Source organism: Bactrocera neohumeralis, chromosome 5 (assembly GCF_024586455.1).
Source record: "Bactrocera neohumeralis isolate Rockhampton chromosome 5, APGP_CSIRO_Bneo_wtdbg2-racon-allhic-juicebox.fasta_v2, whole genome shotgun sequence".
Classification (NCBI taxonomy): domain Eukaryota; kingdom Metazoa; phylum Arthropoda; class Insecta; order Diptera; family Tephritidae; genus Bactrocera; species Bactrocera neohumeralis.
The window spans coordinates 28,354,929-28,381,288 of NC_065922.1; the positions used below are offsets into that span (position 1 = coordinate 28,354,929).

The 26,360-nt window shown below is 33.7% G+C and overlaps 2 protein-coding genes across 3 annotated transcripts in view; one reads left to right on the forward strand and one right to left on the reverse strand.

Moving 5' to 3' along the window:
• Nucleotides 1–26,360, reverse strand: part of LOC126759790 (uncharacterized protein DDB_G0284459) — a 504,946-nt gene that overhangs the window by 282,408 nt on the left and 196,178 nt on the right. The gene's annotated exons all lie outside the window — the stretch shown is intronic.
• LOC126759754 (LIM/homeobox protein Lhx1) overlaps nt 1–26,360 on the forward strand; it is a 166,728-nt gene that overhangs the window by 39,449 nt on the left and 100,919 nt on the right. For both annotated transcript variants that reach the window (XM_050474855.1, XM_050474856.1), the window contains exons 2-3: nt 11,210–11,405; nt 17,623–17,849. In XM_050474855.1, coding sequence (XP_050330812.1) covers nt 11,210–11,405; nt 17,623–17,849 — 423 coding nt within the window. The remainder of the gene's footprint in view (nt 1–11,209; nt 11,406–17,622; nt 17,850–26,360) is intronic.

Here is a 26,360-nt window from a genome sequence, read left to right on the forward strand (position 1 = left end):
AGCAAATAAAAGGAAAATAACACATACATATGAAGACAACAGCGAGTATCTACTGCCGGCATCAGCGTAAAGCTGTCATATTTGTAAAATCGAGAGCTGCCGAAAGGGGTACACATGGAAATGTGGCGGATATCAAAGTATATGCCACACACAAACACACATACAAAGCTACGCTAGACGGAAAGCTTGCACCACAGAAAAAGAAACTAAGAAGGGCGCACACAAGGCGGGGGATTAAAGAGATTCAGCTGCGGTTGCCAACAATATTGGCATTACAACATGTATTGTTGTTGTTGTTATTGCTGCCACCGCATTCGCGCATGCATTGGCATGACTTGACTTTGGTTGAATGCTTTTTGGCTGAGTTTGCCTTTTATGGCGCAGCACGACTGGTTGGTTGCCTTCAACAGCTCGGCTGCGCCGCAAACGTTTTGCTATGACAACAACAACAAACACATTTTTTTTTATAAATATTTTTTTTTAGTTTTAACGTCGACGCGATGCTGCACGATTGAATGCGTTTGCATTTCGTTGCTGACGATATTGGCAGTCATATCAATAATAGCAACAAAAACAACAAAAGCAATATGCTGTATAGTATGTTGTACAGTAATATCGTGCAACAACAGCAACGACAGTTGGGGCCAAAAGTGCGCACATTGTTCTTCATGTTGCTGAAGTGGTTTCCGCCGTTGCTGTTGTTGTTGTGCTTGCTGATGCTGCAGCATTTGCTTTTGTTTGTAGTTGTTGGTTGTGCGCGCGTCTTCTGCGATTGTATGTTATTACTGCTGCCTTTGATAGCTATTGCAGCATTCGAAATGGGTTTATTTGCCGCTGCACTATTTTTCATTCTTTTGCTTTTGCTTTTTCGGCTTCCATTGCTTCGCTTTTTCACAGCGCGAAATCAGTCAGCAACAAACAACAACAAACGCTCGCTTATAATGTCTGCCATTATGGTTACTTGCTGCAAGTTGTTTCTGCCACTTTGTGTGTGTTTGTGGTAATTTTTATAATTGTTGTTGTTGTTGTTACTATTGTTGTTGCTGCTTACATAAACATGTTTTTATTGTTATTGTATTTCTGATGGTTATTGCCATTACGTTGCTCAAGCTCGCATTACACTCGTAGTCAGTCAGCGTTGCTGCTGTGCATTTTAAGGAGCTCAAGTGAAGCCAATGATAACAACAACAACAATAACAGCAATCGTTATACATGCAAAAAATAATAACTACTGAAAACATTGACCATGCCACAAGCATGGTCTTCTGCATGGTCGATCAGCACATGAACGCCTTTTGTAGTGTTTGTTGTTGCTTGTGGTTGCGGTGGAAAAGCTGCAATTATTACTGCCACAGCCTGCTGCTGCATGCCCGTGCTACGTGCCGCGGTCACTGGGATCGCCGCCAACGAGCATACAGAAGCAGCCAGAGCCATCGTCATGCAACCACCAACAACAACAACAACCGCGCCAACTAAGTAAAATAAGCTTGCTGTTGTTGCCGCTGCCGTCGCCACCGCCACCGTCACAGCTGCTGTCACTAATGGCAGGGGGTGTGGCTCACGACAACAGCAACTAGAAAAAGTGGAGAAAAAATTTACGTAAAATTGCTTACTAGGCTATTGTTGCAAGTGGCATGGTCCAGAGGGAGCTTGTGTGTTGCAGCTAGCAGCTAGAAGAATTGAAAGCCTTAAAGCCACACAAAAAAGCAGGATATAGACAACAATGGTAGCCGCAGCAGCAGCCATTTAGCCAATATGTGGCTGTGTGTTGCACACACAAGCGGTTGCAAGAAAATCGAAAATGTATCTGGCATTGGCAGCAAAGATCATGAACTTTAGATTTTTCAGCGCAATCTCGAGCTGCCAAGTCGCGGATGAATTGCCGTGGAAACGCAGTAGTTGCCAGATAAGGCCACTTTTGTGTGTGTGTGAAACCGTTGTTGGTTAGTCGGAAAAGCGTCGTAGGCAGCAACAGCACACATTATTCTATAAGCTGGTGGTGTGTGTGTGTGGAAATATTGTGAGCTGTAAACGCCTACTCGCTGTGTGTAGCACATGCCGCTACAGGTTCGAAAGGAAGCTATTGTAGCCTGAAAAAATACTTGCCCCAAGTGGCAACCAACCGGTATGTGCGGTAGTTGCAACAATGTTAGCGTTTGTGATGAGTGGAAGAACTAGTGTAAGAGTGTAAGAAAGTATTGATGAGCGTTTTTCTAGCCATTTCCTAATAGATTGTTATTTTTGTAGTTTTTAAATATTTTTTTATTCAACTTTGTAAATGCTTTAATGCTACTTTGAAAGAGGATATCGATCGGAAATCTTGCACATGTTCTCTTCACCGCAAGAAGCTGCTTATTTGTCGGAATCGCCGATATCGGATCACTACACCATATAGCTGTCATACAAACTTAGCGATCTAAATCATGTTTTTGTAGAGAAAACTTTTTTATTTGACGAGATATCTTCACGAAATTTGGCATGAATTGTTGTCTAAGTCAACGGTACAATCTCCGAAGCAATTATTCGGATTTGACAACTATGTCATATAGCTGCCATACAAACAGACCGATCAAAATCTAATACTTATAAGGAAAACTTTTTTATTTGACGAGATATATTCACGAAACTTAGCAAGGAATGTTGGCTGAAATAGTGGTTCAATCTCTGAAAAAATTTTTTAGATCGGACCACTATATGATACATCTGCCATACAAGGTGATTGATCAATATTAGAACCTTGTATGGAACATTTTTTTATTTGACAAAATTTTAACGCGAAGTTTAGCACGGATTAAAGTCAAAAGCAACTGTACAATATCCGAAGAATTTGTTTAGATCCGACCACTACAGCATATATCGGCAATACAAACCGACCGTCAAAAATCAAGAAAAATATCTTTTTATACCTTTTTAAGCTTTGGTGCACCCAAAGAAAACGTTTTCCTAGTTTTTACTTATTTTTCGAATTCGAATTTTTCTTATTTTTCGAGATTGTCGCTACTGCAATCTGCAGTCGCGTATAAATCATAAAACAAAATATTTTGAGAACAAATTAAATGTTCGCTACTGTACTTTACAACACTCGAGCTTGCCACATAAATATGCGTAAAATATATGCTTGCGGCAATGTAGCCGCTGTCAAAAAATTACCCAAATGTTGCTCGTTTATCTTTGATAAACGGCACTTGAGAAGCGTTGAAAATTCCAGAAGCTTGCAACACAAATTTCCGAAAAAATTACTTTCATGCAGTTTGGCTACAACATGCAAATACAAATGTTGAAAATTGTGTGGCAGAAGAAGAATGTTGCAGAAGTTGCAGCAAAAACCAAAAGCAAGAGACTGCAACGGCAAGCGCAGCAGTTAGTTGCAACAGTGAAGCGCTTGTCAGCGTGGCAGAAAATTTATGAGCAGCTTCCTAATGCGCCGCTAGCCAAATAATTTTTAAGGCTGATATAGTGAGCGCCAAAATCTTGCGGATATCAAGATCTTCTGAAGCTAGCCAAAACCAAAAAAAAAAAAAAAAAAATTAAACAAAAAATCATGAAAAAAATTTCCAAAAAAAAAATTATTTCGCGCACATTTGTTTCATACACTCTCACAAGTTGCATCGCAGCATTAAATTCAGCCGAATATTGATTAATGACATCCGTCAAACTCTTTGCCAAAATATGCCGTGCAACACGCCGTCTTCGCCGACAATTATAATTCGCTGCTGCTCTCACTCAATGTCAGCCGCGCTGCATTTGCTGTAATATATTCATTCACAAGCCACGTCCAGTCATCCGTATGTCGCTTGCAGCAATTTGTGGCACATGCAGACAATTTCATGCGGCTAACTCGCTTGACTGCGCTCAATTTTATACGGCAACATTTTAATATTCATTGCATATATTTAACCTGTTGCACTTCCTTCGTCACAGGCAGTCACCGCAAAAGCCCCGTTAACATTATTTTTGTGTGTGTATACGTGTATATGACTGAAGCTTTGTGCTACTGTCTTCAGCTAGCTAGCTGTCTGGCTATCATCCGCATCACCAGTCAATTGATTTGGCCATTTTACCGGTCTGACCTTTAATGCAATTATGCCCGCAGTTATTTTCTTTATTTCAGACAATAACTTGCTGCGCCCTTCACTCGCTCACTCACTCTCTCTCTTTTGCTCGCTCGCTCTACGGCTTCGTCTCTTCCGCACACCCGAAATTGGGATGAGTTTGCTGTCATTGAGTGTTCATTGCCGTTCATTGATAAATTCAAGCACTTTAAGCTTCTTGGTCAGTTGGTGATTGACAAATTTTACGATTTGGCTTGAGTAACTGTTTTATTGCTTTGCTGAGATATTTGCAACTTAGCTGCATTACACACTGATTTTTATGTATTTTTTTTATTTTTTTATTTTTGATTCTGTAAGTTCATTGATTTTTGTTGTATAAACTACATTAATGTTGCAAGTACTGTCTGGTTGCGAAATTTGCGCTTTTTTGCTGGTTTTAGGCACCACTCCCTTTTTTGGAAACTTGTATTTGAAGTAGCAACAAAATATTTTAATTCGTTCTTATGTAGATATTATATTTCTTTGTATATATGTATGTAGAAGAAGCGAAGTTTATTCTGCACTTAGACAGTTCCACTTCAATGCCACAGTTAAGTAAAAGAACCAGTTCGATATAGTATGAGAGTGTAAGTACCGATACATAAGGCATTCATGACATAAATTAAATTTCATATATTATTCCTTCCTGACATTTTTTTATTCGAAACTGATTTTTGGCAGTTTATAGTTCTCCACTTTCGTAAAAATACTTATATCGAACACCGAAGCTATAACACCCTTCACAGGATTATTTGATTTTGGCCGGTCAGTTTATATGACAGCTATATGATTTAGTAGTTCGATTTGAACAATATGTTCAGAGATTGTACACCTCTCTTGTAAAATATAGATTATTTCCAAAATTCGTCAAAATAAGAAGCTTTTCCATACAAGGACTTAATTTTGCTCGAACAGTTTATATGACAGCTATATGCTATAATAAACCGATCTGAAGAATTTGATGATAGATTTAAGGGCTGCCTTGGACAATAACCAATACTAAATTTCGGGAAGATATCTCGTTAAATAAACAAGTTTTCCATACAAGGACTTGATTTTGATCATTCAGTTTGTATGGCGAATATATGCTGTAGCGGTTCGATCTGAACAATTTGATTGCAGATCATGTGGCTGCTTTCGACAATAAGCCATGGCAAATTTCTAGAAGATATCTTGTCAAGTAAAAGATTTTCCATACAAAAGCTTGATTTTGATGGTTGAGTTTGTATGGCAGCTCTATTTTATAGTGCTCCGATATCGGCGGTACTAACAGAAAAGCAGCTTTTTGACGATGAAAGAACGTGTGCAGAACTTTGGATCGATATCTCGACAATTAATGGACAATTTCGTGTATATACAGACATACAGACGGACATTGTGCAGCTCGCCAAGCTGATCTTTCCTACCTTCTCTGAGTGTTACAAACTTTATAACAAGGTTAAAATACTCTATTCAAGGTATGAAAAAACGATGGTATGGTTTACTCCAACCTTTTGCAGCTTGAGGGACCTTCAAAAATCCACTTACTTGCCACTTTTTGTTTTGGAGTCTGTTATCCCGAAAATGGCATGGTAGAAACGCGCCATATGATTACAATTAATTGTAAAAAAACATGAAAGAACGTACTTTATAGTAAAAAAATTTGGAAAAAAAGTAAAAAAGAAATCAGGAAAAATATCTAAGAAATGAAAGAATCAAATAGAAAAAAATACACCAAAAACACAAGAAAAGTAGCACAAAACTTCGCCAAACTCAAACACACCAAAATCGACAGTTTTGACATTAAGGGTTACACAAGCGCAACGCAAGTAAAATAGATACGAAACTTTTTGCATAAAAATAAGTAAATTTCCAAGTTTTCGCACTTTTGCAGCTGCAGCAAAGTTGCCACAGAAAAGAAAACGCTAAAATAAAATAGGAGCATAGAGAAAGAATCACCGAAAGAAGTTCGAAGAACAAAAAAGCTGCAAAGCTACACAGCAAAAAGTTTGCGCAAAACTTTGGCAGCCAACATTTCAAGTGCCAAACCAAAATGCTAGACACACACACACAGCAGCACACACAAACAAAGTTTTCGCACGAAAAGCAGCAAAGTGCTATAGTTGTTGTTGTTGTACTAGTTGTTTAAATTTTCTGCACTTTTGCTCCACTTTTGCGCAATTGCAACGAAATTTATATGTATATGTATGTGTGGCATGCAGCTCAGCATATTCCTGCCACAATTGCGGTTGCTTGCCTGCAGGCCCTATTTCGTGGGGTCCTCCTTTTCTTTTCACTCCCAGTTGCAAACTAAAAAGCGGCAAACAAGCGCTGCTGAACACCTCAACTGCCGTAGACTTTGCTTATAAAATCTTGCAACACTTTTCTTCTTTATTTGAATTTTGGTGCAACATCTTACCTTCCAACTAAATGACTTAGCGGTTACCTTAGTCTTCTCGGTATGCAAAGATATGTCGGTGAATGTGTGTGTGTGTGTAGACTTAATAAATATTTATGCTGCGGTCAGACGCCGGCCGCCACCACCGACACCGTCGACGACGCAAACTACCCTCCGGCTATTTGCTGGCCAAGCAAAAACCAACACAGGCGCAAAAATTCGACTCAAGCACGCTGCGCTCCACGCCAAGCGTAACCGAAACTGAAACCGTATCATTAAACGGTTGCACTTTGGGGTTGGGAATGAGCTCCACCCTTCACAGGCGCAAACGAGCCGAATGCGCGTGTTAAAAACAAAACAAAAGAGTAAATGAGCGGAGTGGAGCGCTGCCCTGCTGCCTGGCGTGGTGGCACCTCTGCCTCAAATTGTCTTGCTACCTGTAAAGCTGGCTCCTATTTAGCCGCGCCACTTTGCTTTTGAAATATTTTGCATAGGTATGTAATTGTGTGTGTGTGTGTGTGTATGCAAATATATATATTTACATTCATTTAGTTATTTATTTATTTAAGGTCTGCCGCCGGTTTTTTATGCGTTCACGGCTTTGTATTTGAATTTTGTTTTACATCAATGCTTGAAGGGCGAAAAATTCTATACACAGACATAGCTATTTGTGTGCGTGTATGCGTGTCCATTTGTTGTAAGGTGTAAAAGTTAGAAACTGCGCAGCTTTTTAGCATTTACAAACACATACAAGTGTATTTATGCAAAGCAAACCGTGCGATTTGCTACTTCATGCATTTATACCTCATAACGGTTGTTATGTAGGCGTAAAAAGCTTTGAAATCATTTCCCCCCAATAGCTTACTCATACACACAGACGCACCTTTATATGCAGGCTTATGTACCATATATTATAATAAAGGTGTTGAAAGTTAAAGCTTCGCTCGGCACATAAAACAAAAATTTATAGGGTTTGTGTGCCTCTGTATTCCATAGGATATTTATAAATACATATATGTACATGAGTATGTACTTCCATAAAACTACATGCGCATTTACTTGTACACTTGAGCACACTTAAGCACGCCATGTATGCGGCATTTTCAGTACGTGCCACAAGGAGGTGCTGACAGCCCCTACAACATCGACAAGCAAGCACATACAATGTGAACTATATTTAGTGAACCCACGTGCACAGTTTCGGCACTTTTAGCAACGAAGAAAGCTTTAAACAATAATAATAACGGTTAATGAATATAATTTATGAATGAAAAGTACCTATTTACTCAAGAGAAATCCATGAAATCTTATATGAAAAACTTTTACTAAAAATTTATATTATTTACGAGTTATATTAATATATTCATTCAAAAATTCCAAGAACAAATTCTAACTGAATATGTTTAGTTGGAAATCTCAATTTAAATCATTGGAGAAAGATAGATATGCTTTTTATGCCCCGAAATGTTGGAGACACTGAAATGGTTGGCGCCACGAAATGTTGGAGACACTGTAAAGTAAATATATAAATGCTCAGCGTGTCTGACTGCCTGTATATACGCAAAATAGTAGCTCAGTTTTTGAAATTTTCTTTTTGTCATTTTCTCCAAAAGAAGCTACATTTATAGGAAGCGCTGATATCAGGGCTATTTGGGATATAGATAAGGGTACGCTGTTTGTTTCTTTCCATGGGGGGTGTGTTTTCAAATGGATGTTTTTTGACTACCCAGAGGATACTTAGTCTAAGACCGGAAGTCGTGAGCTGGTTGAACCATATGTAAAAGAATCGTTTCTGCCCACTCCCAAGTGAATGGCGGTCAGAGAACTTTCCTCACTTCCCTGAACTTCTGCACATGGCCCCATCGTCCAAGAACTGTGAGACGGCATTTCAAGTTACAAACGAAACCATTGGTTTTTAGAAAAAGCAAAAAAAAAAACAGCTGGTACGACGAGGAGGACTTTGTCGCAGTGGAAAGAAAGTGCAGAGGTTTCAAGACCGGAGCATACTCTTGTAGAACCACCAGAGGTGATCTAGTGACTGATGCACAGAGCATACTGAAATTATGGAAGGAACACTTTTCCAGCCTGCTGAATGGCAGTGAAAACATAATACCATGGTTAACCTCACCTCACCTGAATCCTCAATAGATATCGATAGAGCAGATGGTCCATTACCCTACCATGAAGAAGTTCGAATAGCAGTTACCCGTCTGAAGAACAATTAAGCGGCGGGGGCCGATGGATTACCGCCGAGCTATCAAAATACGGTTTGTAGAATGTGGTAAACGAAAGCATATCCAACGATTGGAAATTAAGTGTGCTTTGAACAATCCACAAAAAAGGAGACCCCATAATCTACACCAACTACCGTGAGATAAACCTCTTCAACATCGCATATAAGGTTATATCAAACGTACTGTGTAAAAAACTAAAGACTCACTAGACAATTGAGAAGTAAAGTTCTCTCTCGACGATCAAAGGCATAATTCTATAAGTCAATCATTATCCTCGTTCTGCTATATGGTACAGAGCCATGGACGATTACAACAACTGATGATGAGCCGGAGTTACGAGCTTTCGAGTGAAAGGTTCTGCTAATTTTTTGGATAAGCCTTCGCTCATTAGCTGTATTAACCTTTGTAATAATAAGTGTTTTGGTTTTTAGATTTCAGATAATTTTAGGCCAAAATTCTTCCGCGCTGCCAGGTTCTCCTGGAGATCGGATTCTGGATCAGGGCAATCCAAAATTTTTAAAAATGAATAGCCGAACGCATTTTTTCTGGCTTGCAAGTGGAAAAGGCTCTCTCTATATGGTATATACATATGTATATAGAGACAACTTTGGCTTCTATCTAGGGCTAACTGCACAGTCCACAGTCGATTTCGATATGTCGATAATTTCGTCCTTCGATATTATTATATTTAGGGGCGATTCCGCATAAACCAACGCCTTATGTTCTTCCCAAATAAGTACTTATGCTTGGGTATATTCTTTTAAGTGACTAAAGCTCAAAAAATGATATCCAAAATAAACCTCATCTTTGTAATTTCCAACTTTCAGAAATTTACTTTTCAATCTGAAACCCAAAATAATTTTCTCTCCCACGCTTTCTAATTTCCATACAAAACATTCACTTAAATCCTTTTCCAAATGATTTCCCCAGCAAATTTACCGACTAAATATATCCTTCAACGCTAACTAAGTAGCAACAGCACCGCCTTGACCGTTTAACAAATAATTTGGCTTTGGGGCAAATTAAACGTTTGTGCACTCCGCCCCAGCGACACTCCTGCCAACGCGTGCCACAGCTATGTTGCCACTAAGTATATGTTGCAAGCAAATATACATACAAACATATATGAAAGTGTGCGCTGGTGTTGCGTGCATGCAAAGCAATTATCAACGTAAAATGTTGAAAAGGCGAACAAATGTTGCAACATACATGCAAATAAACACACACACGTACACACGCAAAAACTTAACTGTACAGACTTGATTGCTGGCGAACAAAAAAAGCAGAAGAACCAAAAAATTTGCGTACTTAATGGCAGCAAAGCAATAAAAAGCGATGAAAAGTGGAAGAATCATTGCCAGCGTCGCCGGCAAGAAGATCACCACGGCTGCAGGTGGCTGGTGGCCATTAAGTGTTTAGTGGGGCGCACTTGGACGCTGCTTTAATTGGTGGTGTGCGGCGCAAGCGTGCGTTCAAAGTCAAAAGCTGCTCGGTTGTTGTTGGTATTGTTGTTTTTGTCAGTTGTTATTGTTGTTGTTGCCGGTGAATAGTGTTAATGATGTTGTTTTGGCATCGCAACATTTGCGCATTTTACTGCTCAACTAGTTTTTGTTGTTGTTGTTGTTGTTGTTGTCGTTGTTGCTTTCACTTTTTTACGCTCGTGTGTGAATTTTAGCTATGCTCACCACTAGTTTTTGTTTTTATTGTTCGAGTCCACCAGCGCACAACATACGCTTGTATGTTTGCTCTTCTACACACATGCATGCCAATATATGTGTACGTGTGTGTGTGGCTTTGTTTGACTGTTTGTGCATGGCGTTGCATGCGGAATTAGTTGAATTGTGCAAACTTAATGAGTTTAGGTGCTAAATTTGCCCTCAAAACGTAAAACGGATTTTAAATGTTCATTCGCCTCACTTATTTCACACACACACAAACACACCTATACTCGCACATACTCAAATGCACATCGGCGCACTTTTAAATGGCGCTGCATGAGAATCTTCTGTTAATAGTTTGTTGAATTCGGCTTGTGGGCGGCGGAGTGGGAGTGCAGCATGCTGGCATTCATTCACACATTTGTTAAGCACACACACATGTACATAAGTGTGTAAGTAAGGCAACAGCAAACTTTGCACAATCAACGTCATTCAACTGAATAGTCTGGCATTTAAATGTTTTGGAGTGCAAAATTTCATTAAAGATTTATGATTTAAGGCAAAAGATTTAAGCATTTAAAGCTATTAACGAAAATTGCTTGCTCAAATGAGAAATAAATATAGACAAGTAGATATGTGAGAAAAATATATAATATTTCACTATTTTCAATATCTAATTATTGGAATGCATACGCTGATAAACATAGTTTTGAGAACAAAAAAATAAAAAATAACTGTATTTTTCAACATTATCAGCGTTTTGGAACTAATACTTCAACTTCTTTCTTTTGATATAAGAACATTTTAAAACATTATCTAACATTATCGCATTTTCTTCTCTCTTTGCAGGACGCAGTGAACCGCCCGTTGGTGTTGGTGATCCGTGTGCGGGTTGCAATAAACCAATCTTAGATAAATTTTTATTAAATGTCCTTGAACGCGGATGGCATGCATCCTGCGTACGCTGCTGTGAATGCCTTCAACCGTTAACGGAAAAATGCTTTAGTAGAGAATCGAAATTATATTGTAGGAATGATTTTTTTAGGTGAGTAAGATATTTAAAAATATGCGCATGAAGAGAAAAATTACATAAAAAATAAATATTGTGTATTGAGGACATTTTAAATACACACATACATACATACATTAGATACTAATTTGTAACACATAAAAAACAAAAAAAGGTAAATAAAATATAAAAATAAAGAGAAAAATTATAAAATGTAAGTAAATAAATAATTATAAAATAAAACTAAAGTTTTATATTAATTATTATTAATAAAATTATATAAAAAAAGAAAATTAAATATAAATGAATAAGTAAATTTAAATAAAAAATAAATATTAATGATAATATATGAAATCACAAATTAATTTTCAAATAAAAAAGCTAATAATCAAAAATTAAAAATAGATGCAAATTGTAATATATAACTATAATTAATATATAATTAAATAAAATATAAAACTAAAGAAGAAAAATAAAAATTTTATTAAATTAATACTTTAAAATGAAATAAAAAATTAAAAAAAGAAATATGTATAAAAAAATAATAAACAATATTAAATAAAATAATAAATAAATATTAATGATAATATATTACATCAAAAACCAATTTTCAATTAAAAAACAACAAAAAAGTAATAAAAAAATTTAATAATGCATAAAATAAAATTATTAATAATTATCATTTCAACAAAAATTAAAAAAAAAAAATAATAAAAAAAAAGTCAGTTATTAAAAAATAATCTAAAAATTACATAATAATTGTATAATACAATAAAAGAATTTAATTAAAATTTATAATTAGTTAAAAAATTTGAAAAAAAAAATTAAAAGAAAAAATTTAATTAAACAAAACAATAATTTAATAAAAAATTTAAAAAAAAATCATATTAATTGTAAAATTAAAATTGTAATTAAAAAAAATATATACTTAAAAAAAACCATGTTAATTAATTGTATATATAAAAAAATAATTAAGAAAATAAAAAAAGTTGAAAAAAAAAATAAAAAATTAAAAAAAAAATAAAAACAATAAACAAATCATTAAAAAAATATATAAAGAAAATAGAAAAAAAGTAAAAATGAAATAAGTAAAACAAAATTATGAAAAAGTTTAAAATAAATTTAAGAAAAAATAAATAAAAAGAAAAAAATTCATAATAATTACAATAAAAAAAATTAAAAAAAAAACAAAAATTACATGTTGATTATAAGAAAAAAATTAATACACAAATATAACAAAATTTAAAATAAAAAACACGACAAAATTACGAAAAAAAAATATTTATAAAATATCCAATACACATATTCAAGTCGATGAATGGTAAATATGGAGCTGAGCAAATCATTTTGAAGAAGCAATTTCTTCTACATACATATGTATATCATTAACTATTTATAACATATGTATGTATGTGTGTATATTGTCTGTATGCATAAAAAACGTAGCATCTTAAGTAAATGTTTTCACTCGCTTTCAAAGCCACCAAATTGACTTGCCACTGCAACAACAAAAATACATATATAAAAAAAACACATTTTGCAAACCGCACTTGCAACTTGACTCGAGCTACGGATCTGATTGTGAGCATATTATGCTCATTTCCTTTACTGATCACTACCACTGAAAGAACACAACACAACGCATGCAACTTGCACGAATCGATGCCAGGGAAATACTTTAAAGTGTGAAATGTCAACCAAATGATCGGAATCCAAGGATTTTCATATATACATGGAAATATTCGACATAGGATTTGTTAGAAAAACAAAAATCTTTGTATGTAGTATATTTTTATATATAAGATATGGGAGTTGGCGTAGTATCGACTCGATTTTATCTTTTAACTATTATCATGCCACATACTAAAAATATGTTCCCTGGGTTTCATTAAGGTATCTGACATAAAATCACCAATTTGTTTTATATATTAATTATCAATGTGCCTAAATAATGTAGGCCCCATTTACCTTAGAACTATGCTTTAAAAGTAATTTCTGGACCAATTGCGGACTAAATAGGCATATCGTTCATTTCCTTTTATAACACTCAGTAAAGAACTTACCATTTTATAAATAATATCGAGAAGAAAAAAATAATACCAACTGAAAAGTAGCGAGGGTTGTCTTGAACAAGTTTGACTACGACTCTTTAAGGCAGAAAAAGCAATGAAGAAGTTAAGGAAGTTTAATGCCGGCCTGAATTTGGCACATAAAACGAAGGTGTCGATTTTTATTGACTTTAAAAGTATATGGAATATTGGAAAATATTCAATCAGACTCTGTATTGAATTTAAATAATCAAAATTTTGCGAAACTAAATACTTAATTTCGATAGCGAGAAATTTCTATTTTTGGTTCCTAGACTATTAATTTTTAAACTAGCTTTTTTCACATTTCAATCCGAAATTAATCAATTCGCATTTATAATAACCATTAGTTTATCCCTTTTTGAGGAAATTAGAAGTTAGATCTGTGTTTATACATTGAACTCACCGAAAATTCAAAACTGACAAATAAGTTTATGGGCAAGAAAAATATATATCTTAAAGAAATATACACAAAAATGCAGTTAAACGTGCCACATATGTATATTAATTAAGAGCAAACAAGAGAAAGGAGTAGAAAATATTAGAGTAGCTTATTAAGACAAGAAATTTACAAAAACATAATACCATAATAACATTACAAGAAAACATTACCAGCAACTGTATTCCGAAACTTTATTACCTACTAACGTAATAACAAAAATTAATTTCGAAGAAGCCCATAAAACTGGTGAAAGGTGTGAGAAAAAATTTGCGAATAATGAGTGTAAAGGCGAAATGTAGCGGAAGTAAATTGAGTACAACAAGAGATAGGAATTTTAAATTAAAACTGAAATTCCAAAAAAAAAAATTAAAAAGAGTTAAAAATTTATAAAAAAAAATATTAGAAGAATTTAAAAAACTAATTATAAAATGAAAATAAAAAAAAAATAAAAAAAAAAAAAAAAAATAAAAAAAAAAAAAAAAAAAAAAAAAAAAACAAAAAATAAAGATAAAAAAATTAAACAAAAAATAAAAATTTTATATTAATTTAATTTAACAATTTTTACATTATAACTGAAGTTACAAAAAAACAAATAAAAAAGTTTTAAATTATTAAAAAATCATAAATAAGATAACAAACGTTGTTAAAAGAATATAAAAAAAATAAAAAAATAAAAAAATAAAACAATTAATTTAAAAGAAATAAAATCAAAAAAAGAAATTTAAAAAATAAGTGTAATTGAATAAAAAAAAGTTATTAGAAGAATATAAAAAAATAAAAAATAAACAAAAATTAAACAATACTATTAACCAACAGCTTGCCACTTAAAGAAAAAGTCAAGTAATTCGCGCTGCTTGAAGGCAAACCACGCCAACGCTTCCGCATAGCACTCCCGCTTAGCCGCTACCTTGTACTTTAAATTGGCTGTGATTGCAAAAGTTTTACATCTCCTCTATTGCGCATAAATTGTTGGCTCATGTTTTTGTTTTAAATTCCATTTACTTTGCTTGTTTTTGCAAAACACTCAAGCGGTAATAGCCTGGCACTTCGCGTTAGCCACCATAGGGTTGCAGCAGTCAGTCAGTCACTTAATCAAAACGCGGCAGTCAATCGACATATGGAGCACATACTAATATACAACAACAAATCAGGACACACATTGTACTGTGATTCTGTTGTCATTGTCAGCGGCGAATGGCTTTGTGATAACGTACACACATTGCGATTTGTGGTGGCAGGCAGCGCTGTGAAGTGATTGTGATTTGTGGTGGCATGTAGGCTATGTTGAGAGCATACTAGAGCCCCTCACACTACTTTTTATTATTATTTTTTTTTTTAATTTTTCCTGTCGTAATTGTAATTGAGAGAACAAAGATTCCAATCATTGCTGCTGCTACCGCTTTGACTAGCTTTGTCTAGGCGCTGTACGAGTGCATTTCAAGTGTGATTTTTCCATTAATTCAATTTCATTTGCATTTCGCTTCGATTAAAATGTGCTTTAAGCACACATACATGCATACAAGCATACACTCAGTCATTTTCGTGCTTGAATTATTTTTTCTTTCGCACTTCAGCACTCATTTAGCAGGCAGTCAGGTTTTTTCAACTTTTTTTTGGTTTTTTTTCAACTTTTTTATATTTTTTTCAATTTATTTTTAATTTTTTTCAACCTTTTATACAGATTTTTTGATTTTTTGCATTTCCTCTTTTGTTCCTTTCGCAGCGGTTGCTGTTTTACGACTCAACTGCAGTAGATTTAGCTTTGATTTAGTTGAATTGATGTTTTGATGCTTTGATGTGCTCTACGCGGTGCTCATCAGCGCTGATGTGTTATATACTCGTGTGCACATGAGTACTTTGTGTTATTTTTGTGTTATTTTTGTGCTTTTTATGAAATTTTCTCATTTTAGTTTTGCCACCTTTTATAACACTGCAAGCGCTAAATAACGGTATAAAGCGATTGGTGAGTGTAGTATTCACCATAAATCAACATTTTTGCATACATGTACAGATAACTGTTATCCTTTGTGGGTCAGCCAATTTCACTGCTTATATACCTTGTGAAAGGCATACTTACATATATACAAATATACATATTTGTACGAGTATAACTACTAGAGATTCCTTGTGTACCAGAAATTTCTACCTCTGTAGCACAATTTTTGATTTATTGTTATTGTATAGGAAAAAGCATTAAAAATAGAAAATAAATTGCTAACAATTGGAAACTTTTCTAATAGTGAGGAACACCAGCATATTTTATCCAAACATTAATTGATTATTTCTTCCCGGTTAGCACTTCTAAATTACTAGGTCAATGGATTTTCGCACTTTTAAGTGCAATGAGAGAACAAAAGGAAAAATGACTTTCCAATTATGCGATTCGCGGTTGCTAATAAAAATTTACATCGTTTTATGCAATAAAAATTGATAATAACAACCATTTGTGCTCCAGCTTTCAAATTAAGCTGTGTTCTCAGGTCGCTATATTTGAGTTCTGCTCTGAAAATACAAAAAACATGCAACCAACAACAAGGTTTAACATACGAACTCAATATAAATATTATACCCTTCACAGGTGCATTTCTTATAGCATACAAGGGTATAAAAAGATCCTTAACTTGAATTAAATCAGTCAGTTTGTATGACAGCTATATGCTATAGTGGTACGATCTGAACAATATACTCGGATATGATAGCATGGCTTTGAAAAATATTCTGGACCAAATTTCGTGAAGAAACTTTAACTAACAAAAAAAGTTTTCCATACAAGGACATGCTTGGATCGGTCAGTTTGTATGACAGCTATATGCTATAATAGTCCGATCTGAACGATTTGTTGGCAGATTGTAGTGCTGCCTTAGGCAATAACCCACGTCAAGTTTCATGAAGATACTTTGTCAAAAAATAAAGTTTTCCATACGAGGACTTGGTTTGGATCGGTCAGTTTGTATGGCAGCTATATGTTATAGTGATTCGATCTGAACAATTTGTTGGAGATTGCAGTTCTGTTTTGGACAGAAACCTATGCCCAATTTCATGAAGATATCTCGTCAAAAAAATAAAAGTTTTCCATACAAGGACTTTTGCATGGATCGGTCAGTTTGTATGACAGCTATATGTTATAGTGATCCGATGTGGGTGATTCCGACAAATGAGTAGCTTCTTAGGGATAGAAGGACCTGTGCAAAATTTCAGATCGATAACTCATAAACTAAGGGACCAGTTCGCGTATATACAGAGGGCATGGCTAAAGCGACTCAGCTTGTCAAAACTTGTAGCACCTACAATTTCACTAAAACCAACAAATGTAGCGTTTTCAAATTGAAAATGTAAGGAGAATGGCGCTGATTATGAAAGTGAGGCAAAATTCGTTGCTTTAATCCTTTAAAAATGTAAGGAGAGTAGCGCTGAATGTGAAAGTAAGGCAATATCCTATGTTTCGAACCTGGAATATGTGCCGAATATATGTAGCATTGGATTGCGAAAGTCAGAAATTCAGTTCAGACTCACATATTTCGCAATCTAATGCTTTGAAATCCCTAAACGTAGATATTATTTAAACTTAAACCTGGATCTCTACTGCACAAAGTACATCATTTCTTCATGAATCAAAAACCTTATTGGTCTCAAGCCAGTATCACTTTACTTTTGTCATTTTTAAGTTCTCCTACAACTTTTGATAATCTGAATCTGAATTTGAATTTCTTTTTTGCATTCACAGGCGCTATGGCACAAAATGCAGTGGCTGCGGTCAAGGCATCGCTCCCTCCGATCTCGTACGTAAGCCGCGCGACAAAGTATTCCACCTCAACTGCTTTACATGTTGCATCTGCCGCAAACAGCTCAGCACTGGCGAACAACTCTACGTGCTGGACGACAATAAATTCATCTGCAAGGACGATTATCTGCTGGGCAAAGCGCCTGGTTGCGGGCATAATTCACTGAGCGGTAAGTGCGTCAATGGAAAATTTATAGAGAAAATTGAGATAGGCGTGCGAAAATCGAAAGACATTTAAGTAAATCAAAAGAAAAAATATTAGTTTTGAAACTTCTTTAACTTTTTTGATGTTAGATGAATGGAACACATATGTATATGAGACAAGTTTACGCTGAATTCCCGACCTTCGAGGAATGGTTTAAAACATATAGACACATGTGTTTGTGGCTGAGTAGACTAACCTAAACACGTCTACAACGATATCGTAGCCGTAATTTCATGAAAAACACAATTTCAACGGAACTCGTTGTAAAATTTTTTTTTCAAGGCAGTTTAAATAGACTAATCCGGGTCAATTTTGATCATGAGTACATACTTAGCGATTATAATAAATAAAATAAATATGTAGTAATGCAACACTGAAGGAAAAGTTATTTGCAACACATGCCACACAGTGTCGCCAGGCAGTTGCACGTCCCTTCCGTTGCCTTTTGCCATCAAATCGTTGCAAATGAGAACTTAAATTCTAAGGCATAAAATTCGAAATGTATTAATGTTATTGTCGTGAAATATTACTGTGCTTTAAAGTGCTACAGATTACAGCTGAAGGCTGCCCCAGCAACGAAAGTGATGGGCACGGGGGAGGGGAGAACATGAGCGGCAACAATATGTATGCTAATTAGCTGACTTACATGTGTTTGTTGGGCATATGCTAATGCATTAACACAGATAGAAACATAAATAGCGGACAACAACAACAATAATAGTTGCAACAACAACAGACATTAACCACAAAGCTGCTGGCTGGCTGGCTGGCGGCAACAAAATTTACAATCACAACATAAGCAATTTAAAGTGCATTGTAAAGTTGTTGTTGTATTTATTGTTATTGTCATATTTCGTTGTTGTTGCATGTATGTTGCAACGCATGCATTTACTAATAATTTTCTATTGTTTTATGTTAATGTCACAACAGACGACACATGCATCTATTGCAAAGTGCATGCATAAGCAAGCAATAAAATACAACAAAAGCAACAACAATTAAGGCAGCTGCAACAGCGACAATGACAACAACAACATCGCTATTTGTTGTGCTTTGTCATTTTGAACTGTATAATGCGCTGTTGCAAATTTACAGTGCAAGCAAAATATGCATTACAACAACAATAACAAAAATTGCAACAGCAACAACAAAAAACCCAACAAACTAACAAACGACAAATGCCACATGGGCGCAGCAACAGCAACAGTATTCACCGGCGACAATGCAAATTATTAGCAACAACAACACCAACAATGCAACAAACATTTAGGCAACAGCTGCTGTTGCTGTCGCTGCATTAATAGTTATTTGTTATTGTTATTGCTGTTATTAACTTTTTGTTGTTGCTATTGTTCTTATTGTATGCCTAATACGTGTTTGTTGTTGTTGTTGTTGTTGTTGCAACTATTGGCATTTTGTCCATTTTGCTTCGGCATTAGTCGTCCGTCCACGCCAGCAGCCACGTGATAAGCACAAATGTTGTCGCATATTACTTCGGCCATTGTTCATACAATTTGTTATCCAACATGGTGTATTTAAATGCAATTTCGTTAAATAATACTTGGGGAATTCGATAATCAAATTTTGTTCGTTCGCCTGCCATTTGCGGCGTGTTCGTTTCGTTAGTTGTCTCTGTGGCGTGTCTAACGCCAATCTTCCAATCTTGTAAATGATTTGTTTGAATTTGATTAAAATATTTGTTTTTTCTTGTTTTTGTGTTTTGGAATTTTTTGTTGTCAGCAATTACTTAATGGCAGCATAATTATTTTGTTGCCACTGTTATTTTGTTGTATTGTTGTAGATGGAAGTCTTGTTAGGTCTGGTAAGAGATTTTGAAGTGGAAAATGGCCTCCGTCTATTATTAAATTATATTTTACAAAGCTATTATTTCCCAATTTGACTTATCTTCATATATTTTACACGGGAAATTTAAAATTTTGCAATACATTTTTTAACTCAAAAGCAAAAACACTCATAATCCTAAAATATTGACATGCTAATACAAAAGTTCCACACTACTGAAAGATCTGATGGTTTTTTTCATAAAACTATTCCTCTAATAGTTATAAGCAGTTAAAGTTCTGCATCGATTCTACTGTATTCATGCAGTACACCATGTCGTATGAGTAACAATTGTGTAAATCACTTATAAGGGCCGACGAAAAAGGTAATCGAATCATAAGGAAATGCTTGCTCAAGATTCTGACGTGTGTGAAACTTCATTTTTTCATCTAGTAGAGACACATACCCCAAGAAGGTCAAACCAGAGACAGATTTTTTAACCAATCTTAGCAATGCTGCGTTGGTTACATATATAAGAAGATTCCGAAAAAGCTAATAACCATCATGGAACCATACTTTCAACTAGATTCTAAGCAATGGAACTACACAAATCATGTTTTTCAGGAATTCCCACTTATTCAAGAATACAATCACTAACTTGATCAGGGTAGATAGTTTTGGTAAGAAAAAAAGATATGAAACACATTGGAAACGAAAGATAAAATAACAAAAATCAAAGAAAAACTAAATTACTTGTAATCAGAGTTTAGGAAGGGATTTAAAACCAATTAAAAATTTTCATTTCAACATAAAATTCTTATGTGAAAACATCAAATTTTTTTGAAAGATCAGTAGGCCTTATGTTTGTCAAAATCTCTAATTTCAAGTGGCATTAAAAACATATACAATATTATAGTAGAATTTCTAAGAAAATGCTAAAACAAAGCATGCTAAACAGCTGCTACCACGAAAAAAGAGATAAACGAAATAAAAAATGCTCCTTTCAATCGTCTTGAACCCGCAGCTTATTTCCAGGCAGGCCTTCGAATTATGTTGCTTGGCATGTGAGGAAGCATTTTCTGCTTAAAATTATCGAAAAAAAATTCAAAAAACAAAAAAAAAATATTATAACAAGAAATGGTTTCAGGTAGTGAGTGTAGAACTAGCTAAAATTTTCATTTTAACTAAGCTAAAATATTCTTGCAACTAGGCTCATATCTCCGAAAATAATTGCCGAATCAACTTTGAATTTTCGGATAATATTTTTAAATATAGTATGTGCATTGTATATACCAATATGTAAAAAATTAGATTTGTTTTGAAAGTCACAATTGGACATAAACCCTTAATAGATAATAAAGTCGGGAGGTTCTGCACGGGGTGTACGCAAAATCTTGCAATAACTCTTATTTCTATTGAAAGATATAGCGAATGAATTTAGAAAAGATTTGCTTTGATATTATCGAAAAAACCCACACCTTCCACAACTGCTTTCCAAGTAGTATCCATTCATAAAAGGGAGCGTTCTAAACTGCTTCAACGTTTTCATTCCAGAATTTCTTTTTACATATACGCAAGCATATAAATTATATATTTTCACATGAAACTATAAAATACTATATATAATAAATTAATATATAAAGTTGATATAGGTATACTATACATACATAAGTATATACATTTAAATAATTGCTTAGTACAGGACACCACTTGAAGCCTTGTTAGCTGCATAAAATATCGTTAATGGCATAAAGCCACAATCCACTGCGATAACTATATTCAAATAAGCGCTATAATATATATTTTTATATTAGCTAATGTGTATATATGCAAGCGATAATATTCATATATCAGATCTGTAAGGGAATAGTCAACCATTTGCATATGATTTATGCTCATACGCGCTGCTTCACATCGATAGTAATGGCACTTGATTTATAAGCCATTAAAATTGTCAGTGTAGGTGTGTGCATATCTGTGTAAAATGTGGCTTTGCTAACTAGGAGGATGTAGGGTTATATGTACATATATAAATACAAAGCGGTATATGTTTTTTATCTGTGGGTGTTATAAATAATATGTAAATTGAGTTTCCGAATTTAACGTTTTGGAAATTTTCGAAATAGATATTTTTAAAAGAAAGTAGTGATTTTGAGCTGTGAGCAAACTGTTAAGGAAACTTTATTTTTAAAATATTTTTTAAATTTCATAAAACAATAAAACAAATTATTTCGAAAATCAGTGAAAATTATGGAATTTTTTTACTATAAAATTTTTTTAAGAATTTTTATTTAAAAAAATATTTCAAAATTTTTTATAAAAAAAAAATTGTTTCAAAAATTTTTATTAAAAATATATATCAACATTTTTTATTAAAAAAATTATGTTTATTATACGTTGACAAAGCAAATATTACAACCCAAATTTGTAGAATGCTGCGGAACACACGTTATGTTGAAATTAAAATATTATATATTTTGATAATTTTTTTTTTTTAATTTGTTATAAAGAAAAACTTTTATAATACATATTTTTTAATAAGCAATTTGTTTATATAACTATTAATTATCAAAAACCTTATTTAAAAAAATTTAACAAAATTATATAAAATTTTAATTTCGATATACCGCGAGTTCGTCGGTCTTCTACAAATATATAAGCTCCCATATTTGCTTTACGTTTATTTCCGCCTCTTTTAAATAGCTGCAGGCGAAATTTGCGCAACTTCACGCGTGAGTACTTGAGTATAAAATGTTGCACATATGTAGAATTATATATACATATATAGGCTCAATAATATTTATATAAGCGTGTGGCAACTTCCTCTTTTTGCGTGCAACATCATTTAAATTTCCACAGCACTACATCTACAGCGTGTCTAGCAACACAAATACGTGCTCGCGCCTTCCGGTATGCTACACACACATATATACATTAAAATATTCTAAACTCTCCTTACTATACTTTCAACAAAAAAATAAAAATGGAAAAGACAGCATCTACAAGCCTCTCCTATACACGTACTCTGCCACAGGCGCTTGTATTTGCGCACCACACACGCACATATCTCACTTATGCCTTATCACTTCAACATGATCAGCTTTAAAATTTATTTGCGCGCGGCTTTAAGGAGCATAGAAATATACATATATATACATACACGTATGTATGTATGTATTCCTACTCCTGCTTGAATTGGAAGGAGTACGCATAAAAACCTTCAAAAAGCATTTACTTAATTTTCCATTCGTGCGTTCGCGTATATTCACATGCGTTACTCCTGCCGCTGAGCTGCCGTTGCAAGCATCTTTACTCCCTCCTTGCTGCCTGCTGACTGCACCCACACTAACATTTCGGCTGCCATTTTCACAATATACATATATTTTACAGCGCGTTTTCGCTGCGTAAAGCAAATATTTGCCAAGCGTTTAACGAAAAATCTGTCTCCCGGGAAGGCAACCAACGCGTTCTGCACTTCATTTGAAACTTTTCCGTATTTTAAAGCGAGTGCTTTTGCGATTTTGTTTCAACATTTTGCTTTTTATCGAATGCTTCTCTTCATATTTCAATGGTTTTTTAGTTTTTTTCCTTTTATGCTTTTTAATTTTCGTTCGTGGAGTTTTTTTCTGTGCGCTTTGTTCTAGCTTTAATCGTTGTGCTGCAACATTTATTTTGTCTTTGTTGCCGGCATGAATTTTCGCTTGCTGCTCTATTTTCCAGTTGTTGCTTGAGGAAAATTCAATGAAACGAAAAATTATGTTGTCGCAGCGGGCAAGTCTTTTTTCTAATTGTAGAAAGTGCGCACGTCGGTGTAAGTGGCTATGCAGTGTTGCAGTGTACGAGTGTGTAGGTAGAGTTGTATAGCGCGGTGTGGAGTCATGCGTCGCGCCTGAGTGAACTCTAAAATTGCCTTGACGAAATGTAAATAATCAAGTTGTCAAACAAAATATCAATTTCGGAGAGAAAATTCATTTCACTAGAAAGGTTTATTTTTGAAAATTGTCTTTGGCATCAAATGATGGTAAAAAAATATATCAACATCTATATATTTGATGCTTGACGAGTGCACAAACGTAACATTTGCAATTTCGGTTCTTTGAGTGGAAATAACACAGAAACAAATACTTAATTAAATTAAGGAAAAAAATAAAAAAATTAAAATAATTAAAAAAGAATTAATAATTAAAAAAAATGAAATAATTAAAAAAAATTTAAATAATTAAAATAATTACAAAATATACAACTGAATAAACAAATTTTAAAAATTAAAAAAAATTTATATACTAAAAAAAATAAATAATTAAAAAAACAATATATTAACAAATAAATAATATGTTTTTTTCAATTATCTCAATTTGTAAAAAATTATTTAAATTAATTTTTTTTTACTAACAATTTTTTTATTAAAAAAAAATAAGCAAAAAAAAATTATAAATAATAAATAAAATTTGCTTAATACAAAACAAATTAAAAAATATAACTTTTTAATAAGGCCAACTTGGGAAAACAGTTGAGATAATTTATTATTTCAATAATTTTAACTTGTAAAATTTATTTTTAATTCAAACAATATTACAAAAACATACAAAACTTACACTACAAAAAATTCAGTAACAACAATTTCTGCAAAACAAGAACAAATTTGAAAGTAAAAAAAATACATGTATGTATATTTATATAATTTTTATTAAAAAACCTCAACTTGTAAAAACCGTTAATATTAAAATAAAATTTAATTAAATAACTATTACAAAACAAAAAAAGAAACAAAATTTATTTTAAAATTAATTTTAAAAAAATTAAAAATATATTTTTAAATTATTAAAATTAATTTTTTTATAGTCTCAATTGGTAAAAATTGGTAACAAAAAAAATTTAAAAAAAAATATGTTTAAATAAAAATATAAAAAATAAATATAAACAGAAAAAAAAAAAAAAATCTTAATCACAATTTCTAAACATTTCAAAGACTTATGTATATACAACAATTTAAGACATTGTAGTTGTGTTGCTTGAAACATTTATTTTTATCTAGTAGGTACTTGGCGTATGAGTAACCTTTTTTCAAGAAGTATTTTGCTGTCGAAAACGTGAAGTTTCTACTCAATTCGTTGGGAATAATACCGAATCAGGATTACAAACTTCTATAAGAAATTATAGTACAATGAAACAACAAATTAATCTTTAAAAAGCGTATTCTTCTTCTTTTTTATAGGCATAGACCCCGCTTATGCGGTTATGGCCTTATTAAGAATTCAAAATCTATAGTATAAGCCAATACTGACACTTTTGAAAAAAAAAAATCCTAAAGTACATAAATATATTAGTTAGGATAACCCATCGCGCCCCTTTAATATAATTCTTCTAGCCTATAGCAATTGCCAGCTAATATTTACCTAACGCCTACACGGATAACACAATTTCTATTTACTTTAAAATTGTGTAAATGACTTTTAAAGTGAAACATGCTTACATACACATCACAAAAATATACTAACGCAAGCGTAAATACACAGTGTGGATACAAATAAATAGAGATTGCCTTTGAAAATTTTCACAGGAAAGGAAAAGAGTATTCAACCGAATTTGCCGCTTTAGTTAGCTACTGCATTTGCGTTCCCTATTTTCCAAGTATTTCTACATTTACATATTTTTCTTTATCTCCTCACATTTCAGCTTCTACCTCTGCTTTACATTTCTGTACTACTACAATTCGTACCACCACCAGCTTATTCGCCTAAAAGTATGCTTTTTTTGCAGCTTCTTTGCTTGCACCACCCACAATTTGTGTCTATGCCTGCATTTATTGGCATATCTACACGTAAGTTGCCTTGCCACTTAGTCCTTTGCTTATATGCTGCCTTCACGCTGTTGCTTCTCCCAGTGTTGGCTTCTCCTTTTGAGCTGCTCGAAATTTCTTATTTTCCATTTCTTGGAATTTATTTTTTCTCAAAACAACTTTCAAGCATCGCTAAGCACCCGCAGCATTTACTTGCGCTTCGATTGGCTTTGAAGACGCCATATTTGTCTGACAGACACCTGCTCTAGCAAGGACACAGGAGCTTGCATGGAGGATATACATACATACATATAAAGAAATATAGTATATCGAAATTCAAATAAGTTCAAGAAATTTGCACTATTCACATTAGATATAGTTCTTTGACAGCAATTTTCCTCTATGGAAATATTTAAATAATTTTTTTTTATCTTGAAATTTACAACTTTTTGACATACTAAAAGTTGGCAGCGATTTTTTCTCGCAAGCAAATAAACACATTTTTTGTAGCATACTTTTCAGAGTTTCTTACACCCACATGTATGCTTCACTTACCCCAAAAAGGCAGTTCAACATATTCATTTTCTCACACAGCAGCGTTTTTGCTCTCTTTCTGACACTCTCACTCACCACTGCTTGCGCTCTTTCTTATACTCTCGCATATGTAACGGTTTAATTAGCATTAAATACTCCCACACAAAATACTGGAGTACTTGTGTAATGTGCACTTTTAGGCGCTTGCGCTGTAGAGAGAATTTATTGGGATTTTTTTGATATTTTATTACTCTATTATTTGAGTTATGCATGACGTAGCTGTCTCTCTCTAACTTCAACTAGAGTGTGGAAAAAATAAAAGAGTGCTTATGTTTCAAGAATATATTTCACATTATATTTTTTCATCATAACGCCAAAAAG